Source organism: Clinocottus analis, unplaced genomic scaffold (genome assembly GCF_023055335.1).
Source record: "Clinocottus analis isolate CAN_PGR_092001 unplaced genomic scaffold, fCliAna1.0.p SCAF_18, whole genome shotgun sequence".
Taxonomy (NCBI): Eukaryota; Metazoa; Chordata; class Actinopteri; order Perciformes; family Cottidae; genus Clinocottus; species Clinocottus analis.
In genome coordinates, this window is record NW_027175909.1 from 14,476,197 (window position 1) to 14,497,628 (window position 21,432).

The following is a 21,432-nucleotide window of genomic DNA, read 5'->3' on the forward strand; positions in this document are numbered from 1 at the left end:
TAAAAAAAAAGGAGCCAGAAACTTTTAAAAAGTATAAATAAATGAGTCAATGAGCCAATTGTTAGTCAAACTTGTCCAAATTTGGGTGTTTTTTTTTTAAATGGTGCATGGCTAATTAAACTCCCCACAGAGAGAGAACACGTAAAAAAGTGAAGACAAAGAGGCCACAGTGTGAGTTTGAAGCTCTCGAGCAGCCAGACGCACTGCAGGAAGCAGAAGGTCGCACATCGTCTTTGCTTTAAAAGTGCAAACATATTTTTGCACGATAAAGCTTTATAATGCATGTTTTGCTTCTCTGCATTACATTAAAAAAAAAATAGGATGGCGTTGTATATTTACACTGTAATGCTAGCTGTACTGGCTAGCACCAAGCTAAACTAAGACATTTTTGACTGAGTATTATTTCTAGAGGACGTAGTTTACTTCTACTGCCATTTTTCATTGTAAACCAGCGGGGAAACAACCGAGTGTGGTGTGTAATGTTTTCATCCTGATGTTAATCGAGCCCTCTTGGTATTATTTATGCGTCCAGCGGAGCCGCTTCTGATTGCAATGTGCTGCTCTCTGTACTTTTAGACTCGCACGAGCCATCAAGAATGCACTTTAACTGCTCGTGATTTTGGCTCACGTGGCGGCAATCAGCTTCTCTTGGCTGTCCGATAGAGGTCAAACGCCAGACCTCAAACCTTTACAGGCGGTCGACTCTGGAATGCGCGGTGAGGAAAAACGGCTCGAGCTTTCTGCCGGAGATGGACGCGATCGGTCCCCGAATTAGTAGCAAACTGCTGCGGCTATAACAAAAAATGACCGAACACAAGTTGTGTTATGTGTGAAAAACCAAAACATTTATTCAATTTATTAAAAAAAAAAAAAGAGAAGAAATGGGGAAAAAAAGGCTTCAATTATGGCTTCGCATGTGATCACGTACAGTTTGGGCTCTGACAGTTGGCCGCTAAAAGGTCCTCCATAGGGAGGGCCAATGGGTGAGGGTCGACAGCGGGACGTGTGTTTATTTTGGGGCGAGAGGTCAGATTTGGTTGCAGATATGGCACAGCAGGCCGAACGAGAGACGCCGCCTCCTGGCACAGCTGCACTCTGGGAGACTGCAGTCAGGGCGCCGTTGGTGTCGGTCACAGCGCCACACGAGGGAGCCTGACGGTCATTTCGGGCCTCTGCGGTGGCCGGGCGGCGGCGGCGGCGGCGGGGGCTGGAAGAAAGTAGAGCGGAGGGAGATCTCCTTCAGCTTGCCGTGTAACGCCTGCAGGGTCACGGGGACGGACATGAACCTGCGACAGCGTCAGAAGAGATGAGGTTGGGCCGCAACGCAAAGATTAGTGCAGTTTGAAACTACAGATCGTCCCTTTTATACTGCTGGAAATCTCAAAAAGGAGTAAGTTTAAGTTATGAAGCCATACCTCTTCATGACAGTGGAGAGGTATTCATTTAAAGAGGGATTCCCCGTTTCTGGTCCGAACAAAGTGCAGGTAATCCGATGAGAATCCCATACGTTCACCAGCACTGTGCCGAGGAGAAAGCACCAATAAATCAGTTTTCTATCTCGTTATTAAACACAAACCGATCAGATGAACGAGGCTTTTGTCCTAGATTCTGAAAATGCTCACAAACGGCGAGCGAGTCCTTGTGGGGACGATGGAAAGTCACCGAAAAGCTGGTCTCGGACTCCGGGAGGACTTCGAAGTGCAGCTCACAAACCAAACCTGGAAGCAGAATCCATCAGCAAACCATCACGTCGCAGTTTTTTCTTTTTGCCCCCGTTATTATTTATTAAACGTCTCCTACCTGCTCGGTCATACTGAGAAGCGATGCAGCTCCTCAGCAGCGTGTTGATGGCGCACTGGTGCCGCAGCAGCGCCAGCAGGGCCGGCACGTGGGCCGGGTGGGTGAAGGGGACGCTGGTCACCACGGCGGCTCTCTGGGCGGGAACCTCCCATGCGGCGGCGGCGAGGACATAGCGATGCATCACGCCGCCAGGAAGAGGCTGCGCGCGAGGACCAGTGATTGCTTGTCATGTCGTACAGAACCGCTTGAATTTATTTAGCAGTTCCACCTTTCTTCTTGGGCTTCACATAAGTGTGTTGATCGTTCATGCACAGATACATGCGTACATACCACCGTGAACACGGTATCCTGCTCATCTAGAGTCTCCTCAGGGCTGTTTGAACTCGGTGAACGGCTCATCAGAAGCTTGGGTAAGGGTGCCCACTGCAGGTCGACATCTGGTATGGCCACATCTAGGAGAGATATCCCAGAGGAGCGGCAACCGAGCACGAGAGGGGACGATGCTTGTGGGTAATAATAATCACAGCGAACTGGATTTATGAAGTTCTTTTGGAAACAAAAGTGCTTCACACGGTTGAACGATGATTCCAACGCTACAGCAATTCTGGCAAATTAAAGCAGGCAACAAAAAAAAGAGAAAAAGTGATTTGAAGGAATTAAAAAAAGAGTGCCCTCTTCATCCTGACCTGTCATTTGGCTGAGCTTGCTCACGAAAGACGACGTCATCGGCAGCGGCGGCTGCAGTTTGAGGAGAAAGCAGGCGGCGAACGACTGGTGCGGCGCCTTGCTCGACGGCAGGAACACGAGACGACTACCACACGACACAGTTTTACACCACGTCAACACCACAGCGGCTCTGACATTCCCCGATCACTGCGGGTATGCAGAACAAGCAAAAGGAAAAGTATCCCCGCTGCGTATGAGGTTTTTAAAAAAAAAAGGGCAGCATGTTCACCCGTGAGGATCCAGCTGCGGAGGCTGCGGGAGCACAGACGCCATCTGAAGCTTACGAGTCACATCGCTGACACCGACGGCCACCTGGGCGGCCTGGACCAGAGCCTCTGTAGCGGCCATTTTGTTGTTGTTTTTTTAAAGAAAAATGTGCAAATGTTAGGCCCTTAAAAAGACGTTGCATGCAATTAGGAATGAGGGTCACGTATTCAAACGTGAACAGGTTTATAAAATACATTTGTTTGATAGTTTTGACATCTTACGCATGTCTGAGGGCTTCCTTTCATCAGTCGGAGGGGTGTAGAACTGGATGGTCAGGGGGCAATCTAAAGAGATGCATTTAATATCAACTGAAGAAAAAGATGTGTGCATGACTTATGGTTTCACTTCTTCTGGTTATGCACCTTCTTTCCCGGGGATCACAAACCCAATTCTGCCATCGTTAATCATGTCCACAAGGGAGTTGGAGTCCATTGGCACGCTGAATAAAAATAAAAAAATTAGCGACGTCACAATTTCCCATTATTCCCAAATTGCCATGCAGCAGTCAAACAAATATCTTTAATTTACTGAACAAGACAATGGAAACAAGTGGAAAGTCCTCATATTTCACAAGCTGGAATAAATAAATGAAACGTGTATTCTTCACAGTTTGGTGCATTTGTGTTTTTAGGTCACTCGCCTTGGCAGTCGTGACATTTGCTGCAAGTCATTCCCGAGAAATAGCAAAGATGCAAACAATTTCATTCGAATTTTACTGAAACATAAAAATAAAAAACACACAAATAGTTGACTGACTCCATGATGCCCACAATGTAAAAGGTTAAATCACAAGTTTTAAGAGGTCTACTTGTCTCCGGGGATGTTGTACTGGGTGAAGAGGTCGGCCAACTTCTTGGAGAACTCAACAAAAAGTTTGGACCTGCTCCATAAAAACCAAAACGGTGCCATCAGCATGTAAAATGTTCATCGTTATGCAATCATTCAAACAGCACGGACCTCTTCAACTGGCGGGCAAAACGACAACATTTAAAAACGTATCGTCGCTCAAAGCGCCTACCTCAGCAGCCGGAGAAGGGACTCGCTGGGCTGCAAGACAATGTCATTTCATCATGGCGCAGAGCAACAGGAGAGCGATGTTGAAAGGGCAACGTGGTCCACTTACAACGGGGCACCCTCCGTGAGGGGCCACCTTCACCTCCTGCACCTCGCCACACGGCAGCAGCACCACCTCCAGGTAGAACAGGTCGGCCGTCAGGTAGCACGTGGCCCCGGTGATGTGAAAGCCCATCCTAGGGGGGGCGGAGAGGCCATGTGGGAGGAAACGTGTGCCACCACATTGATTGTAAGCAAAAAGAAACTCCATAATGAGGCTGTTTAAAAAAAGAAACATTCGATCAAAACTAAATTTTAAAAAAAAAGACTCTCTACCCTTGCCGTTTGGCAATCACTTCCAGACGGGACTTCATGGCATTCATAGAGGTCACTGAAACAAACAGAGACCAGCTTACTCACATGGTTAAGGGGCATACATGTACTAGAATACATACTGAATCCTTGGTATGTGGTTTGGTTACCTTTAACCACTTGCTGGAGCCTTTCCAGTGATCTAACCAGCGGCATGCAGAGTTTGGATTTATCTTTGGGTTTGTCCTGTTGGGAGACAAAGGGACGAAACAAACAAACAATAGACCGGTTGTGTGGCAAAGTCACTCTTGTGTAAACAGTCTTCCCAGCCCATCACACCACCCCATCGCAGTATATAAGGGAATCCAGTGGCATTTGGATGCTTTGCACTTTGGGATCCATGTGTTTTTTTAAAAGAAAACCTGCAGCAGTGTGAAAAAAATACATTCTGCATTGTCAGTGCGTCGCATTTTTTGAGACGTCTGGTCCTATAAAAGTCCTATTCAGCATCGCTGCTGGCAGGAAACTGCGTGACTAGCCCCAGCTGCCTTATTCCCCTCTGGACCACACATCACTTCAGACCACCAGCTAATCACGTTTCTTTACGAGCCTCCAGAGACTGACCACTGCCAAGCTCCACTTTGTATTAATCCTGAAGTATTATCTATCCTGCCACTCCACCCATGACAAATCTAAAGAAAACGAACACACCCTCTCATAGCCTCAAGCAGACACGTTATTATCGTAGCACTAAATACACTTCGCAGCCTGTTGTTGGAGCGGAGAAGACATGAGAATATGTGAAGCTTTGCGTGTTTGGCCCTCATCTTGGAGCCTGACACATCTGCAAATAGAGCATCTTCCAAAGAACAAATGCTGATTGTCTTGCCAAAAAACAAGACAGTGTTGAACGTATTACAGAAACAAAGCCAAGGCCAGAAGGCAACCCAAAAAAAAAAACCGTTGTATTGTTTGAATAAGGCTCTCGACTATATAGCGAGTGGTTGAAGTGAATCCAAGTTACCATCAGTGCACAAACTGATCCAACAACAAAGACGTAGTGTGTTGCGGGTTAGATGACCTCATTCCCAGTGCATTACCACACCAGTTTGTAGCACCATATCCTATTAGGAGAAGCCATCCAGTAACTAATAGTCTAATAACTTGTATTCAAGCAACCATCTAATTCCCCCTGCATACAACTAATGCAGGGACACACCTTCAAATAAGGACTGCACTGTGGTATTTAAGAAACTAACATGTGGATGAAAACAAAGGTAGTGTTCATGTGGAAGTGGTTGTTTTTTTTTTACCATGCATCTTCGGACAAGCTGAAAGGTTTCATTCCATGTTTTCTCAGCAAATTTTAAGTGCAGCTTGGCGATTCTGGCCTCCATTACTGAATCATACAAAAAGAGAGAAAACAGTCGTTGAAAACTACAACATCCACACCCTTACAAACATTTTTTCTTCAATTTTAAAGTAGGATTTGGAACGATAAAACATTTGTTATTCGTTTAATATATATATATAAACGTTCTAACCCAACATTACCTTGCTCCTGAAATGCACTCTTGCGGATTTAATAGTCTCCACCGGAAACAACGTGTCCACAGTTATGCGGATTATCCAATTTATCAATTATCCTGCCTTCAAACCTGGTATTTCATGTTAAAACCACGCTGCAAACTGGTTAACGATTCACGTGATTACATATACACATAAGATTGTTCGGCAATGTTTTTTTTTTATTAGTGAGAAATTTGTGTTTACATTCACACACACACGCGCACACACACAAAAAGTGAAGCCGAGTAGTGTCTGGTTCTCTCGGCCGGGCGGGCGTTGCCAGACGAAGCCGAGCCCACAGGACGTGCAGTCAGACCGCTGCTAACGCTAAAGTCAACGGGAGTTAGCCAGGGAGCTAACCATGAGCTAACGAGCAGCTAGCTCAGTCCAAACGACGCACCGAGGTGAACGCTGTCTCCATTTACCGGGTACGTGGTATTATGAACACAAATGCTGCGAATTGTAGCTCCACGTTTACCACCTTTTTATTTATTCATTTAATTGTTTACGTTGCATCATTTAGTTGTGATTAGCTGCTCGTTATCGGTTGCTAGCCTCTTTTCTTCTTCTTTTTTTTTTTTTTTTGCCTGTGTGGCCACCCTTAGCTGTGGCTCGCGAGGATCGACCGCACATCTGTTGCTGGGTAACCGATTTTAAGGACGTATGTGGGTCCTTATCTGAGCCGTCAACCGTTAAATATCGACCAGGTGTGTTAACCATCTTGGGCGGTTAGTTAGCTTGTTAGCACCGTTGCCCCCCCTCCCAAATGTAGTCGACCTGCTAGCTAGTTCACCTGCTTGTTGACATGTCGTCACCAGCTCAATTGCTAATAAGTTAACATCATTTATATATACACGAGCATTGCGTGTTGTTGCGCGTGATTTCAGGACGTCTGCTGTCGTAAAAACGAGGTGAAAGTACAGACGACGTTATTGTGGCGTTGACGCACCTGTGTATTAATTACCGTTATGAGCTAATTTCACGAGTTGTGCGTTTGTTAAGCGGTTATGATGACACACAGTAACACGGGCGAGGTGGTATTTGTTAGAGAGGCGTGGGGACTGGATTTACATGGTTCAAGTGAAAGGGCATTCCCTCCTGTGCTGCATCGTAATGTTGACTTAGTGCATACACGCCTTTTTGTTAATTTGTATAATGACCTGCTGGCTGCAGTCCCGTCTGCATATCCCTGCTCCACTGAGAGGTCTGTGTGGCCGGTGAATGAGAACGAGCATTGACACACACACTTCATGGGTTTCCCAGACTCTTCTTGGACTGTCCAGCATGGGGGAACTGACCACTAAATGGCTTTGGCGTATGTCCCATTTCACCCAGGCCTGTCAAAGTTTGTTACCCAGAAGCTTTAAAATATATTTATATTTCTTTGCTTAATAGCTTTCACAGGGTCCTCTTGGGTTGGAGGAATTTGCCTACTGTTTGCCATGATGTATTGTAGTTGAGTCTACTTATCCATATTCCAGCAATGTTGGTCAGGTTTAGCTCAAAGCAGTATTTTCCCACAGATTTGCACATTTGTGTGTGGTGGTTTCTGACGAGCAAGTGGAAGTTGGCTGCAAAATTAGCATTAGCATTTACAAGGAAGCTTCTTGTTTGGATCATCCACGTCCTATCTGCATATTGTATGGGAAAACACTGCCTGATTCTTCTTGATTTCCTGTCATGAGATATATTTATATGGCTTTTTTTACTTCTCTAAATAAAAGTAAGAAGCAAAAGAAAAAGTTAAGCAACAGCATGCACCAAAAGCTACATTAAGGGACATAATCTTTCTGCAGGGAGGCGCGATAATGAAAAACATATATTAAGAAGCAGTTGGTTTTTTTAAGGCATCAATCTAGTGCCGGTGCTCATTAAGACAATTCATCTTGCCGTAGTCTCAACCAGGAATAGAGAATATTCCCATGCACTCATGTTACATTAGCAGTGTAATGGCAGTTTCTCCTGGTTGTGTTTTATTGCTGTGAGACAGAGAGTGATGGCTTCGCAATCTAACTGCAGAAATGGAATCTAGAGCCTCATAAAATGATGATGAAACACCTTCTGATTGCTTTTTTTCTTCCCCAGGAATCATCATTTGGTACTTTTCATTGCAGCTGGGTTTCACAGCCTTCATTTCCCAATCCTTCCCTTCACCTTGAACCTTCTACCTTTCACACTCGGATCTCTCGGCACAAAGAGCCATGGCAGCTGCTAAGCCAAAAGGGCAGAACTCTCTGGCCCTTCACAAAGTGATAATGGTGGGCAGCGGAGGGGTGGGCAAGTCAGCTCTTACGCTCCAGTTCATGTATGATGAGGTGAGCAACTGGAAGCCAGAAAGTTTCACCTTTTTTTAGCACAAATTGACCACTGCTGTTAACGTAAATATTTTTTTTTCCCCCCTCCTTTCTTGTAGTTTGTTGAAGACTATGAGCCCACCAAAGCAGACAGTTACAGGAAGAAAGTGGTGCTGGACGGGGAGGAGGTGCAAATTGACATCCTTGACACAGCTGGACAAGAGGACTATGCAGCCATCCGAGATAACTACTTCCGCAGCGGCGAGGGATTCCTCTGTGTGTTCTCCATCACAGAACTGGAATCGTTTGCTGCAACAGTCGACTTCAGGTGCAGTAGCACACCATGTTTCATATGTTTTTTTTTTACAATTCTACCTCATTTACTTTAGCAGGCAGCAGTCTTTTTATTCACATATGTTTTTTTCTCTTTTTTTTCGCAGAGAGCAGATTCTGCGAGTGAAGGAGGACGAGAACGTGCCCTTTCTCTTAGTCGGTAACAAGTCCGATTTGGACGACCGACGGCAGGTCAGCGCAGACGAGGCGAAGGCCCGAGCCGAGCAGTGGGGCGTGTGCTACGTGGAGACTTCTGCTAAAACCCGCGCCAACGTCGACAAGGTACGATCGACGAGCTAAGTTCACGTCGTTGATATTTGCGCAAATGGGAGACTGCTTTTGTTTTTATTTTTATTTCTTTTCTTTTTCAACAGGTGTTCTTTGACCTGATGAGAGAGATCCGGGCGAGGAAAATGGAGGACAGCAAAGAGAAGAACGGGAAGAAGAAAAGTAAAAGTTTGGCCAAGCGAATTCGAGAGAGATGCTGTATTTTATAGTGGTAAACGAGCGCAGGATCGCTGCTGGTGTACATATACATTTCTCAGACTTTTGCATTTATTTTGTGCCCATACCTGACCATGACTTTTCGTTCCTGGCTAACAGGACATCTGACCGTGTGTCAGGAAGTAGTAAGGCGGCACCCCATACACCTAACTTTTTATGTGCTGACACTCCAAATAATTAATGTACTCTCTCTCTCTCTCTCTCTCTCTCTCTCTCTCTCTCTCTCTCTCTCTTTTACTCTGACCACATTACATGGATGGTGTTTTGATTTAGGCCCGATAAGCTTTAACTAGAGGCTAAGCCCCCGAAATGTTAAAGAACCTTTCATTGTAAAGTTTGACGTGTAGGATATAGTCAGACAGCTGTGCAGTTTAAAAGAAATGAGACGGGTGTAATGTATGTGAACAGACTCGGTGTCCTGTCAACTCAGAATTTATCAAGTGCCACTAAGGAAATGTAGGTTGCACTGGTGACTTTATGAAGCGTTTTAATCGAAAAGATCATTATAAGAGTTATAACACTTGTTTATTTTATCCGCAGATTCAAACTTTTTCTTCCTGTCTATCATATCAGCTAGTGTAAGATCTATAAGTGCACTCATGCTTCCTTCTTCTCTCCCCTTCGCGTCACTTTGTTGAGTCTTCTCAAATGCACAAACCACGTCGATCGTCTCCCCCTAAATCTTTTAGGGATTTTGCAACACTTGAACTTTTTTTTCAATTATTGCATTTCAGAAGTTTTACCTCCGTTTGGCCAACGACTTTCATTGCCTTTTTATGTCCCTGCAATTTAAAGGAATCCCTGGTGCTCCTGATAAAAGGCGATTCCGTAAAACGACACCCTTTTACCCGCTGTTTTTAAATGCATCACAGAGCTGATCGTGTGAACGGCATACAGTCGTGGAAAGATTAATTTTGCCAATTTAACTTTTCCTGGCTTTGACTTTTTAATCCCGTCTTTTCCATTTACTTAAAAATACTTCTTAAGTGTGAATTAATCTATGGATAGTTGAATTTGAAGGCAAACAATATGACAAAAATGGCTGCAGGCTTGATGTAAGTGAGGTGGTACCTATCCACACAAAAAAAAAGTTGCTCTCATACACCAAAGAAGTATGCTAGCTAGTACAAACAAGTGCCCACTTATTTACTGGAAGTGAACGACAACTTTCTGAAGGGAGCATCGAAGGGAAACGCTGCACCCGGTTGTGTGAAATCTATCTGGGCGCCAAAGTTGAGGAACTTTTTAATTGTGAACGGCCGTGGAATGAAATGCAAATGTTGTGGGACGATTTAGTAATTCATGTACAGTGCATCACTGTTGCCTCTCTGTCCATTGTGAATGTGAATACTCCCTCCCTATGCCCATCCCGTTTGCCTGTAATCTTAGCTTGCCAGTGATGCGCAGAGTTTGAAGGTCGTTGACATTCTACTTTGTTTGCCTTTTGTGCGAAGCCTCCATGATATATCTGGCCTGTTGGTTTCCTCGTGTAGGTTTAATGTTACAGGCAGGTGAGGGTTATAGCAGTGTAAAAAAAATAGATAAAATGAGAATAAAATGCTCTACTTGTTAAATTGCATAGACCAAAACGCACTGTGAAGTCTGCCCCTCCTTTCTCTTAGTTCCCCTTCATGACTGAGCCACTTTTTGTTTGTCTTTTAACTTATTTGTGTTGTCAAAGTGTGACCACTATCCAGAGGTTGTTGCCACGCTTCACTTTGATCCAGTTTAAAGAGAAAATGTGTGCGCGTTGCCAACAGCAATAGCTCGCCATTTCCATAAAAAGGATTTCCTCAACCAATAGGATGCCCAACACTGGAGTCTATGCAAAAAAAACAGCGATTGTAGTAATTGCAAAGAGGAAGAGATTATAAAACGTGGAGACAATTCAAACCAGTGTCGGCAAGTGCAGTAGAAGCATTTAAGCTTTGACGTTGCTTTTATGTTTGAAAACATTGTCTCATTGATTCTCTTGAGTTGTTAAATTAACACTAAATAACTCCTGGCTTTGATTACAGGCTGTGTTTGTCATATTAATTGTACAAAGAAATGAAAAGAGAAAGGCAAAAGAATGTCCGTGGCATATCGTGTCAACTGAAAAAAGCACACCGTAGAGAGAGATTTAGAGTTTAAAGACATGTGACTGGAACCCTAAATGTTGGGGACTTGTGGCATCCGAATGTTCAGGAAGTAGTTTAAGTTCATATGTTTTAAGGGCTAAGCTCCAGTACACCGCACCGTGATAGAAACGCACCTGAAGGTCAAAGTGACGGGCGCAGACGGTGACGCACAGAGTGAGAATCTCGGCCCCCTTCCTCATGCCAGACCATGACACTAACTGCTGCGTGTCTTCATTGTTGGGTACTGCAGAAGCTACCACCATAGTGCTTGTTTACTCTGATAACATATGCTTAGAACGGTCTGATTCTTCTTTCACTGCTTTTTAGAAGCAAACATTCTGAATTATTCTTACTTAATATGGCCGAAAATGTTTTCAGCGGGAATTTAAGTGGTGATACTAAAACAGATGTTTGTGTGAAAGCTATGAGCAAAATGGCCGACGGGGTATTGGAATATCTTGTTTTGCCTTTTTATATAAATACCCTTGGAGATAATATGTAGATATCCCTGTCTTTGATTGGATGGTTGGATGTATGCCATCAATTAAATGTCTCCTTCATGTTTACTTATTTTGACCATAACCACTAATGTAGCCTGTGTGTTTGTGAATGCAAGAGGTGAAGCTTACATTTCAATTATTTATTTTTTTGTGAGTTACTTGGAAATGGCAAATAAAGTGGATATTACTAATAACATTTTCCAAATGTATTCAGTTATTCTTTGTGTGAAGATTCACGATTGGACTTGAGTCATTACACTGAGCGGGCAGACGGCTCCTCTGGGACTCGCTGCACGCTGCTCATATTTCTGTGAACATGCCAAAATGAACGCCGCCACCTGCACAACCCGACCTTTTCCATCGATCCGGCGAAGGTGAATCCAAAGGTTTACTGTGAAATCTCTGATATATCGTTTTACTGTAATTCTAAAACTATATAGCGTACAGATGCAATCACAGACAGCTTGGCTCAGCATACATCTCTCATTCTTTGTGCTGCATTCACGGTCCTTGTAAAGCTCAGTTATACCAATGTCATGGAGGACAATGGGAAGCATTGATTATCTAGCACTAGTACAGCCTTATATAGTAGTTGGTGTCTGCCTATAATGTTTTATAACAGTGGGAAATAGCACAATGCAGACTACTGTGAACCTATTTTAATCAAAGTAAAGTCAGTATAAAATTGGTAACGTGTCCACATTTAATATATATTGTTCAGAAAAGGAAATATATTATTTAGGTAATTGTTTAGGCAAATAAATGGCAATAGGGGCGATGTTAGTATATATATTTTATTTTTTTGCAATACCAGTATTTTCAATCATTAAATCTCAACGTCACTTTCTTTTAATTCACTTTTTGAACGTATCTTATCTAGCCTGTGTTGTTTATGACATAATAAAATAATCAATATACGCAAAGCAAATGTTCCAATTATCTCGTTTGTGGTTATTTCGTTTAATTTGATACATAATTTCAAAATGTTTAATTTTGTTTTGAAAGTAGGGGTTTCCCTTGGCGGTGACGTAACCGCTTATCTGGCTTACGCATACGGGTATCATTGGTTCACACCGACGCACAAGGCCTGTAGTTTGAAAGCTGTCTGGGGCCCTGGCGAAGAGTACCGCTAGCCACACACGGCGAACAAAGTTACAATATGTTTTTGAAATAAATTCAAGGAATATTGGAGCCATTTTGCCCGGAAACACGTTCGCTACTTCTGGACCACGCGGCCGCCGAGAGGGGAGCGAGCGACCCGGCGAGATACGCGGAAGCAGTCGCGTGTTTTCGTCCCACAGCATTTGTTATATCGCATCTCTTGACTTGGAGTTGCATTGAACTCCAACGCAAGGAGAAAGGGAAGCTAACTGGCGCTAGCTGGCTAACTCGCGTGCTATTCACTTCCTTGTTGCACAGAGTGCGATGGGAGGCGAGGAGAAGTTTGTGGAGCGGAGACGGAGTTGTTTTACTTCGACTTTAACCAGATCTGGTTAATGGATTTACATGATTGCACGAACTGCAGCCGTACAGGAGAACTGGATTTTAAATGTAGAGGGGCTTTGGGCCTTTGACCATGAAGTGGAATGCGACTGTCTAGCCGGACACGGTTAGCTATTGGAGGCTAGCTGGCTAAACCATTAGCTAGCGAAACTGAGAGATTTCCGTCCTGGAGTACAATGGTTGAGTACCAACTGGCTATATAACTAAACGTCTTATTGTTGATTTTATGTGGCGGAATCTACATGCGCCAAGTGTCATGAAATAACTACCATAACTGACTTTTCTTGAATCTGAAGCTAGCTTTGTAATGCTAGTGTTAAGCTTTTTGAATTAGCTAACCTAGCTTGTCTTTAATTGTGAATGTGCTGTTAGCTAACTAGCCTGTCAACGTGACACATACCAGCCCAATGTTTAGTTCCACGACACCACAGGGAACATAGTTTAAGTATATCAATATACATATACTGATTTATTCTCAACGTGGCTCTGGGGTTTATTTTATAGATAAATGCCTAATTCAGAGGTGCTGCGCGAGGGTCGGGGTCGGAGCCCCTCTGCTCAGAGAAATGCTAACAGGCAGGACAGGCGTAGTAAACCGGGGAGCGGTGCTCCTGCTCCGCGAGACAGACACCGTGAGAAGAGGCGGCTGTCGGCTTCTCGGAGGAAGAAACGCAGGCCGACCAAGGGGAGAGACGCGTGGTCTGCGGGTGCAACGGGAGACCCTGACCGGAGGGGCACGTTTGACAAAGACGCCGAACTTCGGACATTGGTAGAGTATGACGACGTGAGCTCCCAGTCGGAGCGGTTTTCTGGCAGCCCCTCGCCCAAGCTCGACCGACTCAGCGACGGGGACCTCGGCGACTATAACGGACCGGCGTCCCCGGAGAGAAGTCACCCGAGGGACCGGGAGGCGGTGTGCGTCGGCAAAGACGAGAAAACACGAGGACCGTCCGAGAGGAGCAAGCAAGAGAAGGAGTCGAGCCGGAAGAAGGACCGCCAGAGCCGCGAGAAAGACTCCTCGAAAGTTAGGAGTGGAGCTGGTGGTGGAGGTAGCCTAGGTGGCTCTAAAAATCCCAGAGACACTACAAGGAGCAACGACAGAAATGGCAAAAGGACGTCTGCATCCCAGTCCTTGCAATCTGCAGATAAGAAGGATTCAAAAAAGCAGAAAAGTACAACGAGGTCCGATAAAGAGACGCCATCTGCATACAGAGATGCTCCACAAGCTTACAGAGAGGAGCGGGAAGAGCCCAGGGCCTACAAGAGAAGTCCTGGTCTCAAAGCAGAAAGTCCCTATGGGACGTCTTATTCGCATAGCTACCAGTCTCCTGTTGGTTATAACCAGCAAATATCGAGAAGAAGTCCAACCTATGGGAGCAAAAGACACTCGCCCAGCTCCACGTACTACAGCCGGGACGGAGACGGGTATGGGGCCTATGGTGCGTCCAAGTCACCCAGTTCGTACTCCAGTAACAAAAGGAAGCGATCTCCGGCGAGCCCCGCAAACTGGCGCAGGTCCCCGAGTTACGGCCGACACAGTCCGTTTGAACAAGGGGAGTTCGGTACGAGTCCTTATGGGAACCGCAGGAGATCGAGAAGTCCATACAGAAAGTCCCCGAGCCATAGTCCAGATGTCAGGTTAGTTCCTACGAAGCTGACAGAATGTGTGTTTTTATCTAACGTTTGTATTTATTGAGGCCTTAAGTTTTGTTAATATTGGCTGTGCTGCATGTGGCCAACTGGCATTATGTGTTATGTCTTCATACTTGGATATGCACTAGATGTTCTACCTTGTGCAAGCAATGAAGTTTGTAAAGTTGAAACAATCTAAAATGGTGTCCATGTCACTTTTTCTTTCCAGGCGACCTGCTCGATCACGCAGCAGAAGTCCATATTCGTCGAGACATTCGCGCTCTCGCAGCCGCCACCGCCACTCTCGCTCCCGCAGTCGCCCCTCCAGCCTCTCGCCGAGCACGCTCACCTTCAAAACCAGTCTCGCTGCCGAACTCAGTAAGCAAAAACGGGCTAAAGCCGCAGAAGCGGCAGCCAAGGCCAAGAACTCCAGCAGCACATCTACTCCAACCAAGGGTCCCTCGTCTGCTCCTCAACCCAGCCCCAAGTCCAATCATGCGCCCAGAAAGGGCCGCCCTCCCTCTCCGCCGCAGCCGGAAAAGGGTCCCAGGACCCCCACATCCACCATGCCCCAGTCCCCCTCTGACAGGTCGGCCAAAAGGACCGCCGAGCACCCCACCAGCAGAGATGGAAAGGGGAAAGATGACTCTGTGCACCGGGACAAAAGGAAAGCACCAGTCGCCGGCCAGAGCAAAGACAAGGATCGAGCCATGGGTCCACTCATCTCTACTCTCGCTTCCCTACCCTTGCCTCTAGCGGTTCTTGAGCAAATGAATAAAGGAGAAAAGTATGGATGTGTTGTTTTGCCAATTGACCTTGAGTTCTTATTAATTGTTCATTGTGGAGACTTACTCCCTTCTCTCTGTATCTCCTGCATTTTCCCACGATCAGCTTGAAGGACAGCTTGCTCTCAGGAAAGAAGAAGTTGGAGAGAAAGGCCCGTCAGCTTCTTTCCGACTTGCCCCTCCCCCCCGCACTTCCTGGTGGCACGTCTTCCCCGCGCAGCCCACCCGACGACAAAAAGTCCCAGACTCTTCGCCGAAGACCAAAGTATGTTACGCCGCATTTAGTGCATCTATGTCGTCTTTTCACCAGTCGTGATTTTTGCTGTATGTTCACTTTGCTTCCACTGAAATATATTTTATTGTGTTTTCCAGAATCTGTGGCCCAAGGCACGGCGAGATTAAGGAAACCGAGATAGACTGGGGCAAACGCTGCGTGGATAAATTTGAGATTATTGGGATCACGGGGGAAGGCACCTACGGTCAGGTGTACAAAGCTAAAGACAAAGACACCGGTGAGTGTTTCGAAGAAATACGTTCGTTTTGTTTCTCCGCATTAACATCATACAAATGTATCCGTTCTCAGTTCTTTAGAGGTGAAATGAAAGGTTGCTGACGATGCTCGGCTCCTATTTCAAATGTGCTGCTGGAAATGCAAAGTGCTCACAGATAAGCATCTGTCTAGGGCGTGACCGGCTCACGATAACGTCTCCACGCGCTGTTCCTCCTTCTGTTTCGCAGCTGAAATGGTGGCTTTGAAGAAAGTTCGGCTGGACAACGAAAAGGAGGGCTTCCCGATCACGGCCATCAGAGAGATTAAGATTTTGCGACAGCTGAACCACAAGAGCATCATCAACATGAAGGAGATCGTCACAGACAAGGAGGATGCTCTGGATTTCAAGAACGATAAAGGTACATCATGGTTTTGATTACGTCTATATGATCCTGCCACACACTGTCGGTGTGTCCAACACCATGTTTTTGAATGACTCTCATCCTTGTTCTCTCATCTCAGGCGCTTTCTATCTCGTATTCGAATACATGGACCACGACCTGATGGGTCTGCTGGAGTCCGGCCTGGTCCACTTCAACGAGAGCCACATCAAGTCCTTCATGCGGCAGCTGCTGGAGGGCCTCGACTACTGCCACAAGAAGAACTTCCTGCACAGAGACATCAAGTGCTCCAACATTCTGCTCAATAACAAGTGAGTCCTCAGTATTTCACAACAGTTTTGCTTTATCGCATAGCCACTCTATCTTTTTATTCACGACATTAATTTGTTTTCCCTTCTTATTCAGAGGTCAAATCAAACTGGCAGACTTTGGTCTTGCTCGGCTTTATAACTCCGAAGAGAGGTGAGTCTCAGTAGATATAAACCACACCTGTTAAGCTGCGTCGCCTTCACAATTTATTTCCACTCTGGTGCGATAACCGCAACAATATTTGCCTTTTCGTTCTCCTTCCCAGTCGACCATACACCAATAAAGTGATCACACTATGGTACCGCCCGCCTGAGCTACTTTTGGGAGAAGAGAGGTACACGCCGGCTATCGATGTGTGGAGCTGCGGGTAAGAACGCAACGTTACTTAATAATCTTCCCGGTCTGTGTTGGTTTAGTTTAGTTTTTGTGTTGTTTCTGATGCGCTGTCTCTTGGTGTGTCTCTCACAGATGCATTCTTGGAGAACTGTTTACAAAGAAACCAATTTTTCAAGCAAACCAGGAGCTTGCCCAGTTAGAGCTCATCAGGTGAGTTTCTATCTAAAATAGGAAGAGAAATAAAGTGTTTCTCAAGAGAAAACGGACCACAAAGCAGCTACACAACATGTGTTTTGCTTCGCCGGCATCACTTCTTTTCTTATGACTGGTCTCGATAGAGGAAAGTTGAAGGTTGTGATTAATCTAGACGAGGCGGTCCGCCTCTGCTGGGGAAACCCTGAACGTTTGTACACATCTTTTTTTTATATTTAAGGTAACAAGTCAGGCCAGTTTTCTGGGTGTTGTCACAAAGTAATCATGAGATATGAAAGAAGCCTCTTCACTCATCGCCGCGTTCCTGTAAAACAAACACTTTTCTGTCTTTTAGCCGGATCTGTGGCAGCCCCTGTCCCGCCGTCTGGCCGGATGTAATCAAACTTCCCTTCTTCAACACTATGAAACCAAAGAAGCAGTACAGGCGGCGGCTACGAGAGGAGTTTGCTTTGTAAGTTCACGTCTAATTGATTTAAGATTGGGCCCTGTGGCGGCGCGTTGTACTGAAGTCGCCTCTGTTGTCGTCCAGCATCCCCCCGTCGGCCCTGGACCTGTTCGACCACATGTTGAACTTGGACCCCAGCAAGCGCTGCACGGCCGAACAAGCGCTGGGCAGCGAGTTCCTCAAGGACGTGGACCCGGACAAGATGCCGCCGCCAGAGTACGTTCCGCTTCACGTTGAGCGCGCTCGCCGGGTTCATCCTCAGCGTTTTATATCGGCGGGCGTCCAATGTTAACTGTTTCCCCATCTCTCTCCAGCCTCCCGCTGTGGCAGGACTGTCACGAGCTGTGGAGTAAGAAACGCCGGCGACAGAAGCAGATGCCGGAGGAAGCGGCGGCCCCGAAAGCGCCCCGCAAGGAGCTGGGCCTCGACGACAGCCGCAGCAACACCCCGCAGGGCTTCCCAGCTCCCGGAGGTATTAAAGCTCAGAATTCAACTGCGTCCACGCTGCTAGGTGAGTTTTGACTACCGTTTGTATTCGGTCGTATGAAAGGTGCTGCGCTAATGGCGCATGACTTGATGACGCAACGCTTCCAAAACAAGTAGAACTGGAGTTTACTTTGCACTTTATTGATCGGTCTTAAAGGTCACACAAGCTCGGCTGTTTGCTTTCTTCCCTCTGTGCGAGTGTGTGTACAGACGACACGCCACGCTCATTTAGTCAGCACCGTGTCGTATTCATCACGGCTCGTCAAACTCGTTTTCACCAGGATGATTTGTCATTTTAGTCGGCATTAAAAGAACTCTTAAACTCTGGCGGCCTCGTTGCATTTACAGCGTTTTATTGGATCTTAGATGCAGTCGAAAAGCTCCAGAAAAGGCTTGTGAATAAACCGAGAGGTTGTGTATCAAGAATGCATCTCTTGAGTGTCTCTTGTGTCTTCTCGCAGACCCAAAGGGTCCGCACTCCCAGCTGACCCAGGAGCAGCTGGCGGTCCTCCTGAACTTCCTCGGCCAGCCCAAGAGCTCCGTCAACACGGCCCAGTTTGTCCAGTCCATGGGCTCGAAGGTCAACCAGGAAACGTTGCAGCAGCTCTCCAACGTCCTGGCGCCCACCGACCCGGCCGAGCCTCAACCGGCGCCGGCGAAGCCTCCCCAGCCCGCCGTGGCCGCCGCCCCCGCCGCCGCCCCCGCGGGGGTGCCCCGCACGCCGCCGATGCCCAAGCCTCCCTCCCCCCCCGCGTCCGCGCCGTCGGCTAACCCGGACGGAGAGGCCGCGGCCGCCACGCAGACGGCCGTGACGATGCTGCTGGCCCAGCTGCTGCAGGCGCAGCAGAGGCTGGAGCCCAGTGACGGCGGGGACGGGACGGAGGGGACCAACCAAGCGGGAGCGGCGGCGCCCGGGGGGCAGCCGCCCCCTCCAGAGGGCAAACCGCCTCCAGAGCCCAGCCCGGTGTCTCCAGGTAACCTTCCTCTGTTTGATCTGGTCTGTGAGACTTTAATATAAGAAGCGGAGGGAGAGAGAGAGAAATACACATTACACAGGGTCCTTACGGCCACGGAAAACCTGGAAAAGTCATGGAAATGTGTTATATTCATGTTCATTTACGCTGAGTTTGAAATAATTAACATGCTTTTAAAAGAAAGACGCTCAGGTGTTCACACAGGCATCTATATACATGTTTATTCTTTTAATCAAACTATTGTCTCTCATTCATTTGTGTTATTTAAGGTGTACTATATGCTTTGGAAATTTGGTTTAAAGTCATAGAAATCCATTTGGTCAAAATGTGTATGAACCCTGATCTCAATAGTTTGAGGGAAAAACTAATTCTAATGTTGTAATTTCTGTGTTTCAGTGTCTGAAGTGGGCGGCGTCTCCATCCTGCCCCCGAACCAGAGGCCGCCTGAGCCTCCCGAGCCGCCTCCCCACGCCGACCTGGACTACCGGCAGCCTCCGCCCGAGCCCAAGACCGGCCACGCTCCGCCCATCGCGTCTGCGGGCGGAGTCGACGGCGGGAGACCCCCGGAGCCGGACTACCCGCCCCTCCCCACGGCGGAGGGGCCCGGGTACGGCGGCGGCGAGTACATCCACCCGCCTCCGCCGCCCTTCACTCCCGCCGGGTTCGCCGACGGCTTCATGGGTCACATGATGGGCGGCGGGCTGCCGCCTCACGCCCTCAGAGAGGCGTTCGGCGGACGCGGGCCGGCCGCCGGCTCCTCGTCGGGCGGCGGCGGTGGCGTCCTGGCCCCGGCCCACCCGGACCCCTTCCCCCCGGGCGCCAGAGCCTCCAGACCCGGCAGCATGGTGTTCACCGGGGACCAGGACCACCGCTTCAACTACAATCACAGCCCGCTGCCCGTGGAGGGACAGCCCAACCCCGGCGCCATCCACATGTACAACCACGCCTTGGCTCGGCAGGACGGCGGCGGCGGCGGACCCCCTCCTCCTCCTCCGGCGCCGGGACAAGCGTGGGGCTCCCCTTCCCAAGCGGGGGCTCCGCCGCTCCCCCTCGGCTTCGTCCCGCACGTGAACTCGACGGCAACAATCAGGGGACGAGGTCTGCCTTTCTGAAGGGCTGGAAATAGGAAACGGCCGTTTTGTGACGACGGACAACAACAAAAAAAAAAAAGGTTGAGAGGACTCAAAGGTTTTGACGCCCCGAAGCCGACCAGAAGGATCTGGAGACGCACGCCCGGTTTGTAATAACGTAAACGTGTGAGAGGCGTCGTATTCCTCGGTCTGGGAGGACGTTGCAGAAGGACAGCCGAACACCACCGCAGGAGCGTTTCTCGCTCGAACCATTTTCCTATTTTTTTGTAATCTATTCTGCTGTCTTTTAAATTAAACTTTTGCTTTTATTTTTTTTTTCTTTTGTGTGTGTACATTCATCAGGCCGGGTACATTTTAAATCTCCACCTGCGCCTTTCTGTAATGTCGCTCCAGGGCAGACTAGTATTAATGTTTTTGCACTACTGACTGAAGTAGGCGGAAACTATTTTAGCTATGGACGGATGAATTGATGGCGCGCTTCATCTGCACGATTAGGAATATGACGAGTAATGTAGTGTCCTCCTTTTTTTTTTAATTATTATTATTACGGCCATTATAATGTTGACGGTGGCGTACGTACCGGCACGCTGGAGCTGTTCGAGGATTAAGGACGACTGCAGATAATCTGAGCTGCGAAAAAAAGGCTGTTCTCATTTTAAATCCCACATGCCTTTTTTTTTTTTTTCTTTTTTAGCCAATCTGTGTTGTACAAAAATTATGAACAAAACAAAAAAACCACACACACAACCCTAGTTTAAAACAAAAATAAACTGTTTTTTTTTTTTGTACTGAAATGATTTTGTCCCTCCTCCTTTTGGCAAATGTTTATTAAAGAAATGCCAACAACGCACGATTGCATTTAATTCCTGGAAGGATCCTCACACAGTCGTGGAGGTGCTGACTTCACAGACGGCGCCACTGGATGGCAGTGTCCCGTCAGATATATATTTATATATATATCGCCCTCACCTGTGAGATGAAGATGCTTTGTGTGGCGCCGAGAGGCCGCCGCACTCGGCCCGCGAGCCTCTCGCTCGTGACAGTCTCTTGACGCTTTTATACTCCACCGTTCATAAACACGACGAGCTCCACGAGTCGGGAAGTGTAATGCAAAGAGACGTTTCTGGCCGTATCTGTGAGGTGAAAGCGCTCCAGCTTTTTGTAAAGAAACCGCCGGGGAGACGGCCGCACGCATCGCGTCGCAGACGACTTCTACGCAACCCTGGAACACAGATACGCGGCAGCTTGTGTCAGGATGAAAGAGCGCGTTGCAGCCGCTGACGGCTCCC

At 47.3% G+C, this 21,432-nt stretch overlaps 3 protein-coding genes across 7 annotated transcripts; 2 read left to right on the top strand and 1 right to left on the bottom strand.

Annotated features, from left to right (window-relative positions):
• Positions 1-1,045: 1,045 nt before the first annotated feature.
• med1l (mediator complex subunit 1-like) lies at positions 1,046-5,844 on the bottom strand. 2 transcript variants are annotated; one of them, XM_068581456.1, is made up of 17 exons: positions 5,713-5,844; positions 5,472-5,557; positions 4,329-4,404; positions 4,183-4,237; positions 3,917-4,043; positions 3,812-3,840; positions 3,602-3,673; positions 3,434-3,508; positions 3,156-3,232; positions 3,015-3,077; positions 2,756-2,861; positions 2,487-2,611; positions 2,131-2,252; positions 1,801-1,999; positions 1,623-1,718; positions 1,416-1,518; positions 1,046-1,286 (listed from the first exon to the last, which is right to left on the bottom strand). In XM_068581456.1, the coding sequence occupies exons 2-17, from the start codon at positions 5,553-5,555 to the stop codon at positions 1,160-1,162; spliced, it is 1,536 nt and encodes a 511-aa protein (XP_068437557.1). In that variant the 5' UTR covers positions 5,556-5,557; positions 5,713-5,844; the 3' UTR covers positions 1,046-1,159. The 2 variants fall into 2 exon arrangements, with proteins under 2 accessions (XP_068437557.1, XP_068437558.1); XM_068581457.1 differs by lacking the exons at positions 3,434-3,508; positions 3,602-3,673; positions 3,812-3,840; positions 3,917-4,043.
• A 147-nt stretch (positions 5,845-5,991) lies between these two features.
• ralaa (v-ral simian leukemia viral oncogene homolog Aa (ras related)) lies at positions 5,992-11,672 on the top strand. 4 transcript variants are annotated; one of them, XM_068581458.1, is made up of 5 exons: positions 5,992-6,155; positions 7,813-8,042; positions 8,141-8,349; positions 8,462-8,636; positions 8,729-11,672. In XM_068581458.1, the coding sequence occupies exons 2-5, from the start codon at positions 7,929-7,931 to the stop codon at positions 8,849-8,851; spliced, it is 621 nt and encodes a 206-aa protein (XP_068437559.1). In that variant the 5' UTR covers positions 5,992-6,155; positions 7,813-7,928; the 3' UTR covers positions 8,852-11,672. The 4 variants fall into 4 exon arrangements, with proteins under 4 accessions (XP_068437559.1, XP_068437562.1, XP_068437561.1 ...); XM_068581461.1 differs by having other exon boundaries at positions 6,000-6,131; XM_068581460.1 differs by lacking the exon at positions 5,992-6,155 and adding an exon at positions 6,261-6,434.
• An 893-nt stretch (positions 11,673-12,565) lies between these two features.
• Positions 12,566-20,981, top strand: cdk13 (cyclin dependent kinase 13). The gene is made up of 15 exons (XM_068581955.1): positions 12,566-13,160; positions 13,486-14,619; positions 14,843-15,400; positions 15,505-15,663; positions 15,771-15,910; positions 16,137-16,307; positions 16,411-16,600; positions 16,695-16,751; positions 16,864-16,965; positions 17,067-17,144; positions 17,482-17,598; positions 17,677-17,808; positions 17,907-18,103; positions 18,540-19,052; positions 19,449-20,981. Exons 2-15 carry the CDS (start codon positions 13,490-13,492, stop codon positions 20,162-20,164), a joined length of 4,260 nt encoding a protein of 1,419 aa, XP_068438056.1. The 5' UTR covers positions 12,566-13,160; positions 13,486-13,489; the 3' UTR covers positions 20,165-20,981.
• The last annotated feature ends 451 nt before the right edge of the window (positions 20,982-21,432 follow it).

Excerpts from the sequence above, each read along its gene's own strand:
- ralaa (XM_068581458.1), top strand. The coding sequence starts at position 7,929 with ATGGCAGCTGCTAAGCCAAAAGGGCAGAACTCTCTGGCCCTTCACAAA. Across the intron at positions 8,043-8,140 it reads TCCAGTTCATGTATGATGAG|TTTGTTGAAGACTATGAGCC; the intron begins GTGAGCAACTGG and ends CCTTTCTTGTAG. Across the intron at positions 8,350-8,461 it reads GCTGCAACAGTCGACTTCAG|AGAGCAGATTCTGCGAGTGA; the intron begins GTGCAGTAGCAC and ends TTTTTTTCGCAG.
- cdk13 (XM_068581955.1), top strand. The coding sequence starts at position 13,490 with ATGCCTAATTCAGAGGTGCTGCGCGAGGGTCGGGGTCGGAGCCCCTCT. Across the intron at positions 16,752-16,863 it reads CTTTATAACTCCGAAGAGAG|TCGACCATACACCAATAAAG; the intron begins GTGAGTCTCAGT and ends TCTCCTTCCCAG. Across the intron at positions 16,966-17,066 it reads ATCGATGTGTGGAGCTGCGG|ATGCATTCTTGGAGAACTGT; the intron begins GTAAGAACGCAA and ends TGTCTCTCACAG.
- med1l (XM_068581456.1), bottom strand. The coding sequence starts at position 5,555 with ATGGAGGCCAGAATCGCCAAGCTGCACTTAAAATTTGCTGAGAAAACA. Across the intron at positions 4,044-4,182 it reads GTGATTGCCAAACGGCAAGG|GATGGGCTTTCACATCACCG; the intron begins GTAGAGAGTCTT and ends CGCCCCCCCTAG. Across the intron at positions 1,719-1,800 it reads TTCTCAGTATGACCGAGCAG|GTTTGGTTTGTGAGCTGCAC; the intron begins GTAGGAGACGTT and ends TTCTGCTTCCAG.